This window comes from Sinohyriopsis cumingii, chromosome 6 (assembly GCF_028554795.1).
Source record: "Sinohyriopsis cumingii isolate HCF-2022 chromosome 6, ASM2855479v2, whole genome shotgun sequence".
In the NCBI taxonomy this organism is placed as follows: Eukaryota; Metazoa; Mollusca; class Bivalvia; order Unionida; family Unionidae; genus Sinohyriopsis; species Sinohyriopsis cumingii.
Window position 1 is genome coordinate 6,098,874 of NC_142966.1, and position 15,634 is coordinate 6,114,507.

The window sequence follows — 15,634 nt, forward strand, 5'->3', positions numbered from 1 at the left end:
CTATCATGGCTACTTCAGATGTTATTTAATGTGAGACTTTAATGCCAGAATTCATAGCTTCAGTGATATTTGCGTTAAAAAATGAATTTCTTCTCAAACTACAAAATTTGGTCCAGATTACATTGTTTTTTAATGGTACTGTGATAATTCTTGATGTGTAAAAATTGCACAAGAACCTAACAACATCAGATCAGAAAATTAATACCACTGGGAAAATACTGATAGGAATATGCCGAAATAATGATATTGTTATTTAAATGCAATATGTGGTGGCAATACGAGTGCTGGTTCTTTGTCAACTACATCTTGTTCAACTGTCAACACTGTAATATGGCAATAATTTATGCACACATGATGATGACCCACCTTTTACTTTAGTCGCATGCTAATTGATAGTTTTAGATTTGATTTTTAAAACAAAACTAAGCCCATTTTACCTTTTGACAATAAAATATGTTTACAAATATTTAGATTGCAAGATAATAGAAATTACAATTTTAATAAAGGTACTGGTACAAGTAAAACTAAAGAAGATGGTACAAATGAATGATGATGCACACATTAGTAGTGTAGTAAAGAAGCCATATATCGGAATGACACCGAGTATTTTGTCATCAATGTCATCATTAGTTAATGACACTGCTTCAAAATGTTGTGTACTAGATAATAGTAACCCAGTTTGAAATACTAATATAAAATGATGGCTTAGTTAATGACACTGCTTCAAAATGTTGTGTACTAGATAACAGTAACCCAGTTTGTAATACTAATATAAAATGATGGCTTAGAACTAAGCGCCAAAAGACCTGCAGAAAATATCACCATGATCAAAATATAGATGGGACGAAATGAACACAAAAAAGGACATTTTTTCTGTCTTCTTTTGAGTTTACACAGATCAATACTTCTCTTATGTTTAATGTCATTTAATTTTTGCACATAGAGAGCATGTATTTCATTTGATTATACATCTGCATGATATTAAAGTTTTTGTCTCGTTATTCTTTTGTTGCCATAGTGATCCTGACAACTAGAGATCTACACACACGTAATTATGTTGTATGGGGATTCTCCGATGTTCCCCTATGATCATTAATATCTTAATTGTTTCTGAATTTAATATGATCCTCCTCCTGTGTATGAATATTATTCTGTGCTGAGAACTCCTTTCCTTGTCTGCTGTCTGAAATGTATAATTATGCATAACTAGCTTGAACAAGTTACTGTTCTTTATGGTTATGCAATTTTCAACATCTCATAGGTATGACCCCATGAGTATTCTCTCATGGATATCTCTGTTCCAGAAAAGGTTTTCCAAAGGTCTCGCAAGAATTTAAAACTAGGAGTCCAGGATTCACATTTTGGTAAAAATAGGAGTCCCACCAGCAAACGTTGCAGTCCCCTTCCAGAAAATATGTACATTATAAGAACGATTGGTTCCCTTTGAGTTTAATTTCTACGTTCTTTATAACATTGACATAGCTTTCGTTTGTCCATCAGAGTGAGTCTTAAATTTGTCAATCCAAGGAAGGTCTTATTCAAAGCACTAAGCTAGGCATCACCCACTTCCTTACACTTGGCTACTGTTATCCACACTATCAGTCCTAGCAACATTAGCCCTCTCCTGAATCTTGTTACAATCGTCTTCAGTTTGCCGTTGAACCCCAAATAACTAATTCAAGTCTAAGTCTCAACATGTCAATATTCCGGGGTCACGTACACTGCTTATTCCGCTACACTCGGAACTGAATATGAAGTTGTTTATTTTATGTACTGTTATAAATGAACATATGTACATATCTGGGTCTTTCTGTTCAAACACTGTAAATATCAGTAGATTTTCCCACCCAGCTGCCAGTCAAACTCTAATAATGGTGACATGTACATGGGAGGGGGCTATCAGTCACTAAATTATGTCATTGCAAATATTAGCACAGCTAATTGATCAGCACATTTTCCCACTAAGCAGGTGGCTGAAGCAGGACTGGCAAGTCTTTGAATTTTTCCTCCCATCTATTACATGCGTAAGGAGGACTCTCGCCTAAGTGATTTCCGGCATCCCCAAATAAAAAATTGACATCCAAATACGCGTGATTAAGCATTTAAGAGACCTCTGAGTTTACACTAACATGAACTCTGCAAAAGATTCACTTCCTTGAATCAGTGTTTTGTTGCCTTTTATTCCAGATTTTTTCTCTTCCATAATGCTGTATTAGGGTTTTAAATCCAACATTCCCATAGTTGTTCAGACATGGGTATCTTGAATAAATATAACCGACATATTGTCCATCCAACACGTACATCTGACTCGTGCCCAGCATCAGTTTTGGGCTCAAGATCACACACTGTTATTTCCAGTGACATTTTCCCAATGTCCAACAGACCGATATACATGAAATTCATTGTCATAATAGCTATCACCAGCCAGTATTTGCCGACTAAAAACGTCGTCTGAAGACAAACCCTGTTGTGATTCATCCATCTTCCACAATGAAAATAAGTTTAAAACTACCATACAATGCTTGTTCATTGCCAATAAACCAACCAAATTTAGTTTAACAGCCATTCATGTCGAACCGAAGTATCCAGCTATCTCGATGTCGCATCAAGCGCTGCGAAACCGCTACTAGCAGCGCGAATTACTTTGCGAAATGCAGTTTTAAAGTTAAAAATTTATTAAAAATTGCATACTGCGCAAAGTACTTGTTTTATATCAGCGACGTTGATGTAATTTGCCGAACGAGTATCACTGCCTCAAAAGTACGCGAGCTGGTACAAATTACGTGCACTCACGTGTACTGGCATCATTTTCTGACCCAATGTTTTATTCAGGTTAGACCATTAAGAGGGGGTAGATGAGATTTTAAATATATAATGGGGGGGGGGGGGTGTTGTTGCTGCTGCTGGCAACTCCACCAGCGATTTCTCATTTTGTTAACACAACCCACAACAGAAGTGATTTACCTTACCATCCTTCCACTGTCAGAATAAAATAGTTTGAAACACAACCTCCTACAGAAGTTGTTTGTTTTGAAGTGCCGTCCCCGGGTGGATATGTTTCACTGGAACAGCCCTTAGCTACTTCTCCCTACTAGTTTAAGATTGTACGTCTTTTATCTGTTAAACGATTTCCACGTATCGCGTTTGTAAAATGTTCCGTTACTCGTTCGGCTAAACAATTTATTTTTCTGTGAAAATTTCATCCGTTTTAGGTTGTTAACGCTGGGTTTATTTATCGGATAAATTACATAAATAACCGCGGTTACAGGATACGCTTTTTCATAATGTGATTTGTTGTTGTTGTTGTTGTTGTTGCTGTTCTATGGTTTAACGCCATTTTTCAGCACAAGATAAGCTATACATGGCGGTCAGAATAACTGGTGGAGGAAGAACCCTGAAAAACCCAGGGAAGAACCACCGACCACGAGAAGCTACTGGCAGGCTTTTCCACCTACCCATGTGGTTTGTCAATACAAGTCAACATTACTTGTTTGTGATTTTTACTTAATACGGCAAAGTTTTCATTATGAAGGACGGGGTCACTTTTTTCACTGATAACCCAAGTATCATCTACTTCCTTAAAAAATTACTCTGAAAACATCTTTGCTTATCGAGATAATTGTTATCGACACCATCGGTGTTGCGTATGATTTTAGACGTTGACCACACGTGAGATCCACCAACTTTACTAAATTCTTTCTTGGCGCCGTGAATAGTATAAATCAAAGTTTTCTTTGTCGGATCAACCAGAGCTCGCATCGGTAAGTCTGGTGACATTATGTCAACATAAATTGTATCTTTAGAAGACTTAATTTTAATCGAGGATAGTATCTCGTCCATGTCATAATTAAAACAAATATATATATATAATAAATGCAAATGGCTTTTGATAGGCCCGGCAACTCCTTATGAAAATGCTTGTGTAAACGAATTTTGCGAATATCCTTTACAAAGTGTACGAAGAGAGAGGTTAGGACCTAAACCGTGTTTGAAATGTGGTGCTGGGGTTAGGGGAAACACGCAGTTGCCTGTGATATGTGGTGTTAAAAAATACAGAAAGCTCACAAGATATTGTTATAAAAATATAACACTGATGACAAGGTCACCAGAAATTAAGATTATCTAGTAAGATTTTCAAATACTTACTTAGACAAATAATCGTTTAAACAAATAATATTATATAAAATTGGAACAAAAAGAATTTGAGAATTCCTATCATTAAGAAATATGAAACATCCCTTGATGGTGTAAGCAAAAACCGTCGACTAAAAACACCAGTCGGTGCTCTTATTAATACTGGTTATCTCAAATGTTATGCTAGGGGAATAAACATTATTTGAGTCATAGGTCTGTCAACGAATGTTTCCGGGGGTACTCGAGGACGGTCTTGTGATGAATCATATTACTAACAGAAACTCGATGACTCTTTAGAGAATATGCGAGCCATTCCACAAAGCCAGAACAGCAGATTTGGTGGTACTGGTATGCATACAACAATTGCAAAAAGGGCGAGTAAATCCGTAAATACAGAGACAGGTGAAGAAGTAATATTTTAATCAATGAACACAGCTGGAAAATAATTTGACATCTGCTTCCCTTCGGTTCAGGGCGTTGCAAATAATGTTACTAGATCTGCTTTCTCTAAGATAACTTTTCATTATTGTTGTGTTTGTGCTATATTACAAAATTGTATTATATCGTCTTGGTTGCAAATTGTGATAAAAAACAACACAAACGCCGAGAAGTCTGTGCAGTTAGTTTGGCATTTGATTTATGCTTCTTCAGGCACGAAATGTTTTAAAAGAAACGGATGATGACATGTAAAATCGGTATACCATATAGCCAGGCCAAAAGATGCTGACGCATTATTTCAGATGATTGTCAATTATAAAATTCGTTGAATAAATTACAAACATATTTCCAAAATATAAATTATCATACACATATAATTGATTCTGCGCTGAACAAAGCCCGTAATCTTTCTCAACATGAGGCTTTAAACACATCAGAATGTAAAATAGAGATATAATTCCTTTCACAATACAATATAACCCTTCATTACCTAATATAGTTCGTATAATTAATAAATATTATAGTCTCCTAAACTTATCCAATAAAACCATCGCAACATCACTTTACAAAATTAAACAAATTCTCGCTTATAGAAGACCCAAGAATTTGCAAGATTTTTTAATTAGAACTAAACAGGAAATAAAAGACACTTTTCGTCAACTAAATGTAACAGATACCGGTGCTCTGAGTGCAAAAATAAGAGAAAGTACTTCTTTCAATAGTGCTAATACAAAAGAGGTATTTTCTCTACGTGATAACACTAACTGCATATCAACTGATGTGATTTATTTAATAACCTGTACAAAAAATGTAGCATGCAATATGTTGGACAAACACTTCAACAAGTTTCTAAGAGAATGCATAATCATCGCTTTCATAAAAAAAATTATAGACATCCTCAGCTTTCCTCTAATAATTCAACACACTTTAACACCAATAATAACTCTCTATTCGATTTTTCTGTCATGCCAATCGATACTGTGCATGGTGACATGGTGGCATGAATAGACTCAAAAGAAACTTTTTGGATTCATAAATTAGATACTTTGTATCCTAATGGACTTAATGCCAATGCACTATATAAAATTGTATAATCTAAATTGACATATTGTATATCCTTGATAACAATATAATTATATGTATGACTGTTTGTCTCTATTTTATTTTATTATTATAATATAAATCAATTACGAAAATATTAATGATATTATTTCTGCAATTAATTTTTTTTTTGAAGACAGCATCCAACTTGAACTTGATCCAAAAAAATTTGTTGTTGTAAGTTTGAATTCTGAAAAACATAAATTTGAAGATAGATATATAAAGCTGATATATAAAGCTAATCCAGGCTATCGTTAGCATTAGTGGAAAATATAGAAGTTAAATAATTCGTATCTTACTCAAGCGTGACTGAGAACATTAGATCGGAATTAGCTCACGAATACGAACCGAACAAAATTAACATACCGGCAATATCATCAACAGCACCAATATCTTTATTCCTAATATTATCAATAGCTTTCACTCGTAATTGTTTTGCAATCGGTATTGCTTTCGGGTCTATTCTCTTAAATAAACCTTGAACAACATCTCCTTAAATCGCATTGTACTTTGGCAATCGTGAGCTTACTACCCTAACTATTACAGACCCACGTTGATCATTGAGTTTAATCATTTTAAAATTGCATGCTAATTGTTTTCAGCCGCTGTGATAATCATCTGCAATTTTATTAATGAGAGAATGATAAATGTTACGATCCATAAAACCACCTGTAAACAATCTTCGGCATATATTAGATATCCCATTAAACATTTCTGGATAATAAAAAAGTTCCGCGCGTTTTCCTCCGATCAGAATTTCTAGTCGATCAACATCGGCGAGAACACTGTCAGGACAAGTTCTTAATCCACTTCCGGTTTTTGGCGGTTGTCCAATCAGTGATAAATACAAAGCTTCATCTGTTTGTTGTAGTTGTTGTTCTCTTTCTATTACACGACTACGAAATTATCGCTGAAACATTTCATTACTTGTCGCTTCAGGATCAAATCTGATTAAAGAGGTACTTTTAATCCAGTCATCTTTTGTCAAAAATCTATATTTAGGTTTTAAATATTTATTTCTTTCATCATATTTTATTGCAATGTCTACTATTCTAAGATATCCGGCAGCCATGAGAGTGTATAAATCTTCAGTTGTAAATTTATTTTTAAGATCAGCTTCAATTTCAACAATAGAAGGTTGAGGACTTTGGGAGTCAGGTTTATTAGTTCGTAGTTTTTGTTTTCTTTGTTTTTGTAGTAATTGTTATATTTGATTTTGTCGTTGTTATTGTTGTCATAGTTCTATTTGTTGTTGTCGTTGTTGTCGCTGTAATTGTTGAGGAATGTTCTGAATTTATTATTGTTTAAACGCAATAGGGTCATCTGTTTGTTGTAAATATTCATCAAATCTATCACCTCGTGCTTGATTTTTGTCTTGATGTACACGAAACACCCATTTACGCCATTGTTAAAAAATACACCTTTAACATATTTAAGTCTTAAATATCTTCCTCGTTCTGCCTAACCGTCTACAGCAATTTTATATATTTCTTTACTTTTACCTTATATTTTGAATACCCTCTGGAGTAAATTTATTAATTATTCCAACTTTATCTTTTTTGTTCTTGGTTTTGGTTCTTCGCCAACAGAACCTTCAAGTATTTCTGGTTGATCTGGTTGAGCGACAGCTATAGCTGGAAGATCATTAAAAATCGTGTTTGTTTGTTGAGTTTTTTTTGCTATCTTTGCAGTTTGCTCAGCAATATGTGTTAATGCCGGAAGAAACTTTTCAGTAGCTTCTGCAACTTTTTCAGTAACCGTTGTAACAGGTTTAAAAAATCGTTCTTTATCAATCCACAGATTCATCTTGTGCTTCTTATTGTCCCTGCTGTTTTTGTTTGAGAGCATCACGAACAGGAAGATATCTTCTAATTGCTTCTAATCTTTCTCGAGCTAATCTACTAGTGTAAGATTCCATTGATATAATAATGATTTAATTAATTATACATTTATAGCAGTAGAGGACATGCGACCTCAATGAAACATCCTGCGGGGAAACGAACGCACATACAAATTTAGAAAAACACGAGCGACAAAAAAAAAAGGAACCCAAAAAATAACCCAATTAGAAACATTCTCGGTAAGTTAGAGGCTTCAGTTTGGCGTAATTAACCTTTTAATTTCTTCGATGAGGTTATATTTTTTCAAAAATGATGTTTCAGCAAAAGGTCTGTTCACCTCCTCTGCTGCTGAGTTGGAAAGAAGAAAGATAATAATTTTCGGTCACATTGACGTAAGCTGATACAGTGGATCCTAATAATACAATTGGCTTCACGTATCTTTCATTTCTTTCTACACTACAGTGGTTCGTGCGAAAGCACTCGATGCGAAACTTGCAACCGGGAATTCTATCCTTAGTTATGTAGATGAATCTGCAAAGGAGCAACTTGCCGGTACAATATATCAAATGCAACTTCAAAATACGATTAAGGTGAGTGAAGAAGTGCTAACATTTTGACAGATAATACAAACGACACATACATAAATTTACCTTACATAGGATACAAACAGAATAATGCCGCACAACGGAGACACACAGATATAACCCGGTTAAACGGAATTACACGGGTATAATACCGTACAAAGGATATATGCATGACTAATACGAACAACGAAGATACGCAGATATAATAGATTACAAAGGATACATACAATTATAATAACTTGTAAAGGATAGAAACAGATATAATACCATACAAATGATTATATAAACACCTTACCAAGGATATATGCAGATATAAAAACTTACAAAGAACAGATACAGATCTAATTCCTTACAAAGGACATAGATACGGATATAATTTCTTACAAAGAACATATACAGATATAATTTCTTACAAAGAACATATACATATATAACACCTTGCAAAGGACATATAAAGATAGTATATGTTACACAGGACAGATGCAGATATATATATATATATATATATATATATATATATATATATATATATATATATATATATATAAAGACATTACAAAGGACAGGTACATATAAAATACCTTACCAAGGATATGTTCAGATATAATAATTTACCAAGGACAGACAGATATAATACCTTACAAAGGAACGATATAGAGATAATACCTTACAAAGGACAATTACATATAAAAGACCTTACAACGGACAGGTACAGATATAATACCTTACAAAGGACATATACATACATAATACCTTACATAGGACAGATACGTATATAATATCTTACAAAGGACATAAACAGATATAATACCTTACAAAGGATAGATACAGATATAATACGTTACAAAGGATAGATACAGATATAATACCTTACATAGGACAGATACATATATAATACCTTACAAAGGATAGATACAGATATAATACCTTACATAGGACAGATACATATATAATACCTTACAATGGATAGATACAGATATAATACCTTACAAGTGACCGATACAGATATAATACCTTACAAAGGATAGATACAGATATAATACCTTACAAGTGACCGATACAGATATAATACCTTACAAGTGACCGATACAGATATAATACCTTACAAGTGACCGATACAGATATAATACCTTACAAGTGACCGATACAGATATAATACCTTACAAGTGACCGATACAGATATAATACCTTACAAGTGACCGATATAATACGTTTCAAATGATATTCACATATGCAATAGACTAAAAAGGATACATATAGATATAAATTGTATATATATGTATAATACTTGCACAATATATTTTCATGAACTTTATCAGCCCTTACAAAATCACTACGTGCATAGAAAATATGTTCTAGGGTTTTACCCAGAATGCTTGTTCTCTTTTGTGATGAAATAAGGACAATATGGCGCTTTTAAACATGATCAGATGCAAATATTCATTGTGTAGGTGGAGCCACTTGTTTAAGATATTTACAAAAATATCGCAGTCATTGCTGCATAATTTGTTACTACATAACGAAATATGTCATGACTTAATTTGATTCATTTACTACTTTGGCTCTTCATAAACGCTAATAGTATTATTAGAATGTTTTATTTCAGTTCCTGGATCATTTATGTTATAGTCAGAGGTGATTATAAGATAAAATACTTTAACTTAGAGGAGTCGAATCGTTTTATTGGCTGACCATAATCTATTACGTCATCTTTTGTAGACTGGGCCAAAGGAAATGGAAACGAGCAATTCCATTTTTGAAATTTTATCTACAAGGGAAGGACCGCTGTGCGGCTTCAAGTTCGTACTTGGTGCCGACTATCTCCTTGTCGGTATGTATGTATGTGTGTGTGTGTATGTGTGTACATTGTTTGTATACTATCGCCATACACTAAGTAGTTTCGCAAAATAAAACAAATGATAATTTAAATGGAAGTTTTAGAATTCTGAAATAAATAAAAAATACTCATAAAAGTACTATCATGGGTCTAGAAGAATGGAGTGTTCGATCGAATTCTAGTTTTGAATGTGCTGACGTTCCAAATGTCTTGGGTGAACTGACAATCAGTTGTCTTTTTGTAGTACGATGATGTAGTCCAGAATGTCCTTAAATGAATTCATAATAATACCGAAATTTTGATTTAGTCTATAATGTTCAGCGAACACTTTGAAATGTTGATGAAAACAAATTAAAATCCTCTCAAATTATATCTGAACACAACTTGCGACGATTCTAGAAACTGAACTTATATTATACATGAATACTAGTTTATCTACTTATCTGTATATAGACTGTACCTTGACTTATGACACAACAAATGCCATGATAATTACCAACAAATTCGTAAACAAGGTAATGGTTTATTTAAATTGGAGCAACCAACCTGACAAACATCAGGTAGACCATTTTGTTTTTTGATAACCGAAAAACCAATGTCCTGAACTCAAATCCACGTACACACGTTGTTCACTAATGTTTATTATCTTTAAGTATAATATATTCTCTAGGATAACTGTTAGCTACTTAATGTTGTTTACAGATGACACTTAAAATCTACAATCGTGGACAAATGTTACATAGACACAAATAACACATTCCCTCGTAGAGATAAAAAAAAAAAGATTTATATACTAAAGCTTTCTTTTACGTCAAATTAATTATATAGGAAAGTTTCTTATATATGATACAAAAAATATAATATATGAAGTAAACCGATGTTGTACTGCTTTACACAAGATCGTACATCTTCAGTCAGGTTATTTTGCCCTTAATATGTCTAATATCATGTTGTACTGCTATACACAAGATCGTACATTTTCAGTCAGGTTATTTAGCCCTTAATATGTCTAATATCATGTAGTACTGCTATACACATGATCGTACATCTTCAGTCAGGTTATTTTGCCCTTAATATGCCTAATATCATGTTGTACTGCTATACACATGATCATACATCTTCAGTCAGGTTATTTTGCCCTTAATATGCCTAATATCGTGCTGTACTGCTATACACATGATTGTACATCTTCAGTCAGGTTATTTTGCCCTTAATATGCCTAATATCGTGCTGTACTGCTATACACATGATCGTACATCTTCAGTCAGGATATTTTGCCCTTAATATGCCTAATATCGTGCTGTACTGCTATACACATGATCGTACATCTTCAGTCAGGTTATTTTGCCCTTAATATGCCTAATATCGTGCTGTACTGCTATACACATGATCGTACATCTTCAGTCAGGTTATTTTGCCCTTAATATGCCTAATATCGTGTTGTACTGCTATACACATGATCGTACATCTTCAGTCAGGTTTTTTTGCCCTTAATATGCCTAATATCGTGCTGTACTGCTATACACATGATTGTACATCTTCAGTCAGGTTATTTTGCCCTTAATATGCCTAATATCATGTCGTGGTCCTTCCTGCACCATCTAAGTGTAACTCAACAATCTTCGATGTTTGTTTGTCTTTTCGATAATGAAAGAAATGGGTTGTGATCACTGAATACAATGATCAGAGAAGGTGGTGAATTAAAATACGCTTCTAAGTGTCAGTTTCAAAGTCAAACATACCTTCTGGATTTTGGAATAATTTCTCTAGTGCTTGTGTAATTATGTTAGAAAAATAGCACACTGGATGGTTCGCTCCATTTATGTGTTCATAAATCAGTACATCACTTGCACCAACAAACATTTTAATTAATTGAAATATGGAGCCCAAAGAACTGTCGGACCTTCAAGTTTTCAATTGAACCAAACAGTGTCCTGACATTTATTAGACAAAGGAAGCTTGGATTTCTTATTCAACTAATTGGTCACTGGCTTAACGGATATGTAAAAAACAGAGTAAATATTTCAATAATATCCAGCCATTCTCAACAATGGCATTAGTTCCTTTTTATTAAATAGGCAATGGGAATTCAGAGACACATCCATGTCATTAAAGAGTCAAAAGTTATAAGGAACTTAGTATTTTTTTTAATTAAATCACAAATAGTCCTAACTGTCGTATCACAAGTATAAATGTATAAAGTGATAAAAATGAATTCCATCAAAGATTGTATAATTGTTCCAATCGTCTTAGATGAGCTGTTTTAACAACAGTCAACAGTCTTGATGTAACAATGTGATATTGTAGTAAATTTAGAGTATGTGCACTCGGTTATAGCGCACCGTTTTAAGCAATTCTTAGATTTGTGTGATTATTTGTTTGATTATTGGAATTCGGCGCCATGGAAATATTCCTGGCCCGAACTAATGAGCTAATTAATAGGAGAAAAAGACACGGAGTGAAGTGTTGGTGTGTTTCCATGATGTCCTGGTTCACTAGTAGTGAATTCCGACCAAAACCGAATGAATGTCCCTGTCGTAAAATAGTCCATATTAAAATCTAGTGGTATACATTGGTAGCGTGACTGCAAGGACAGTACTTACGGTATTAAACCGGTAAATTACACAAGGGCATAAATAAAAAGGGACTTGGCAGACACCGTTTATGTCGCCATGTGGGCGAATATGGTGCAGTGATATCGGCGAAATGTGCCTGGAAAGCATACATTGACTGGCCTAAGGTGGCGGAGTTAAAATATTTCCCATTGTTAGGGTGTACTCATATATGTTCTAAAGCGTGAACGGTTGGTGGTACGGAAACATACTGAAGCCAAAACACGCAGATGTACGGTTGATAGATAGCTGGCAGTTTGGTTTATCTGTGGTCTTGCATTAATTAGAGGAAAATTTAGGTATAGAATGGACACGTCGGGCTTTCTAATTTACAACTGAGATTGTATGGAAGTCTTTGGAAAGTCGGGGTAAACTTATGACTTCTAGCGAGAATCGCGCCAGGGTTTGACAACCGCTCGGTCAAGTAAATACCCGTGTGCGTGTAACAATATAATACATAATGTTCTTGAATAAAGTCACAATAATCACAAAACGTTTATAAATAACAATCAGCACTTTTTAATTCCGATGAATAATGTTTAAATGAATGATTCTTATCAAAATTAAATCTGAACATTACGAACATTGATTTTAGAAAGTGAACTTAAAGTAGGAAGGAATAATTGTTTACTTGGTTCTTACTTATAACGCTCCATTAAGGTCATGTCTGTTTATTTAAAATGTAGGAAACAACCTGACATAAAATCAGGGAAACGATGTTTTGTTTTTTTAAAGGAAGAAACCAATATCCTGAACTGAAATCCATGTAAAGATGGTTGCTAATGATCATTATCAAGAATAAATCATGCGCATGCGTGTGCATGTACTGTTGCAGGACGTTTTCCAATGTAATTTTATCTTATGGATATCTCAATAAATTAAACCGCTTTTAAATATTAATCTTCATTGGGACAATAAAAACTCCTTAGCTTTTCATAATTATGACATTTGACTTGATCAACGAGTCTTTTTTTAATTTAAGAGCTTTTCCTCTACGGTACGACTTGGTGTCTCTGAATGATCCCATTAATGTTCGACAAAAGACTGTCTTTATAAAAGCATATTTGTTTGCTATTTTGTTTTTAATTAAAGATTCCACTTTTTTTTCGTAATATCTCTTAATGCATAATTGTTCCTCAGATTTAGCAATATTCCTGAAATCATACGTCTGCAGATATGTTAGCAGATATGTAGTGTATTTTCTAGATCTGCAACAAGTAACTCACCTTCAATTTTCTTTAATTGTACTTAGTAGACGTTTTTGTTTTGAAATATTTCTTTTCAAAATACTTGTATCTGGATAGGAATAATACCTACAAACGCCAAGATTACCAGCTTATTACCCTCCACCAAGTTCCATTTTTCAAACCTCTCTCGATCACACATAACCATGCATTTTTCTGAAATCCCCATACCTCCGCTGTCAATGTGAAGATAAACGTCCGAGAGGAGAGAAGTCTAATTGATCACGTTTTTTTTCAAACTTGAAGCGCTTAGTGATTACTAGGCTATGTTGACAAATTCGAGTCATGAAAAATCACTAAAGGTGATTCTTAATACTCATCCAAACAAAACACATAAATATCAAAACAGTAAATATCCAAGATTGAGATCAAAGTCTTTAAAACTAAAAGTAACGAAATATTGAGAAGCTGTACTGAATTGGTTGTGCCCTGAAGAAGCACAGAAGTAACTTACTGATTCAACGATTCAATTACTTATATGGGGCCCCCAAGGGGCCGAGTGGTCAAAAGTGCTCTCCGTTACGGATCACTGCCATCTAACCTCTGTCTGCATGAGTTCGAGTCTCGGATTCGGCTAATGTGGGTATGTGAGAAAGCTTCTCGTGGGTCGGTGGTTCTTTCCGGGCATTTCCAGGGTTCTTCCTCCATCATTAATACTGGCCGCCACGTATAGCCTATCGTGTGCTAAAAAATGGCGTTCAACCCTACAACAACAACAACAACACTTATTTAATTAAATTGAAATAAATACAATGCAGTAAACCATCAGTATAATTATATTGATAAATATTGTACGGATATTTAGAGAAAGATTAAATCCTATTATCCTATACTAAATTTTCATGCCTACTATCTTAGGTTGAAATGTCATGCCTAATAACTTAGTTTGAATTGTTATGCTTACTATATTATGTTAAATTTTCATCCCTACTATCCTAGGTTAAATTTTTATGTCTACTATCTTAGTTTATAAATTTTCATGTCTGCTATCTTAGTTTAATTTTTCATGCCTGCTATCTTAGGTTGAATTTTCATGCCTACTATCTTAGGTTGAATTTTCATGCCTACTATCTTAGGTTGAATTGTAATGCCTACTATCCTAGGTTTAATTTTCATGCGTACTATCTTAGGTTTAATTTTCATGTCTGCTATCCTAGGCTGAATTTTCATGCCTACTATCTTAGGTTTAATTGTAATGCCTACTATCCTAGGTTTAATTTTCATGCGTACTATCTTAGGTTTAATTTTCATGCCTACTATCCTGGATTTAATTTTCATGCGTGCTATCTTAGGTTTAATTGTCATGCCTACTATCTTAAGGTTGAATTGTTATGCTTACTATCTTAGGTTGAATTTTCATGCCTGCTATCTTAGGTTGAATTTACATACCTACTATCTTAGGTTGAATTTACATACCTGCTATTTTAGGTTGAATTTTCATACATACTATCTTAGGTTGAATTTTCATAACTGCTATCTTAGGTTGAATTTTCATACCTACTATCTTAAATTGAAATTTCATGCCTATTATCTTAGGTTGAATTTTCATGTCTACTATCTTAGGTTGAATTTTCATGCCTACTATCTTAGGATCGGATTTTCATGTCTGCTATCTTAGGTTGAATTTTCATGCCTGCTATCTTAGGTTGAATTTTTATGCCTGCTATCTTAGGTTGAATTTTCATGTCTGCTATCTTAGGTTGAATTTACATACCTACTATCTTAGATTGAATTTTCATGTCTGCTATCTTACGTTGAATTTTTATGCCTGCTATCTTAGATTGAATTTTCATGTCTGCTATCTTAGATTGAATTTTCATGCCTGCTATCTTAGATTGAATTT

General features: G+C 33.8%; 1 protein-coding gene across 1 annotated transcript in view; it reads left to right on the top strand.

Moving 5' to 3' along the window:
- Window positions 1-15,634, top strand: part of LOC149796313 (uncharacterized) — a 77,694-nt gene that overhangs the window by 32,767 nt on the left and 29,293 nt on the right. The window contains exons 3-4 of the mRNA XM_089960207.1: window positions 7,977-8,104; window positions 9,818-9,929. Coding sequence (XP_089816333.1) covers window positions 7,977-8,104; window positions 9,818-9,929 — 240 coding nt within the window. The remainder of the gene's footprint in view (window positions 1-7,976; window positions 8,105-9,817; window positions 9,930-15,634) is intronic.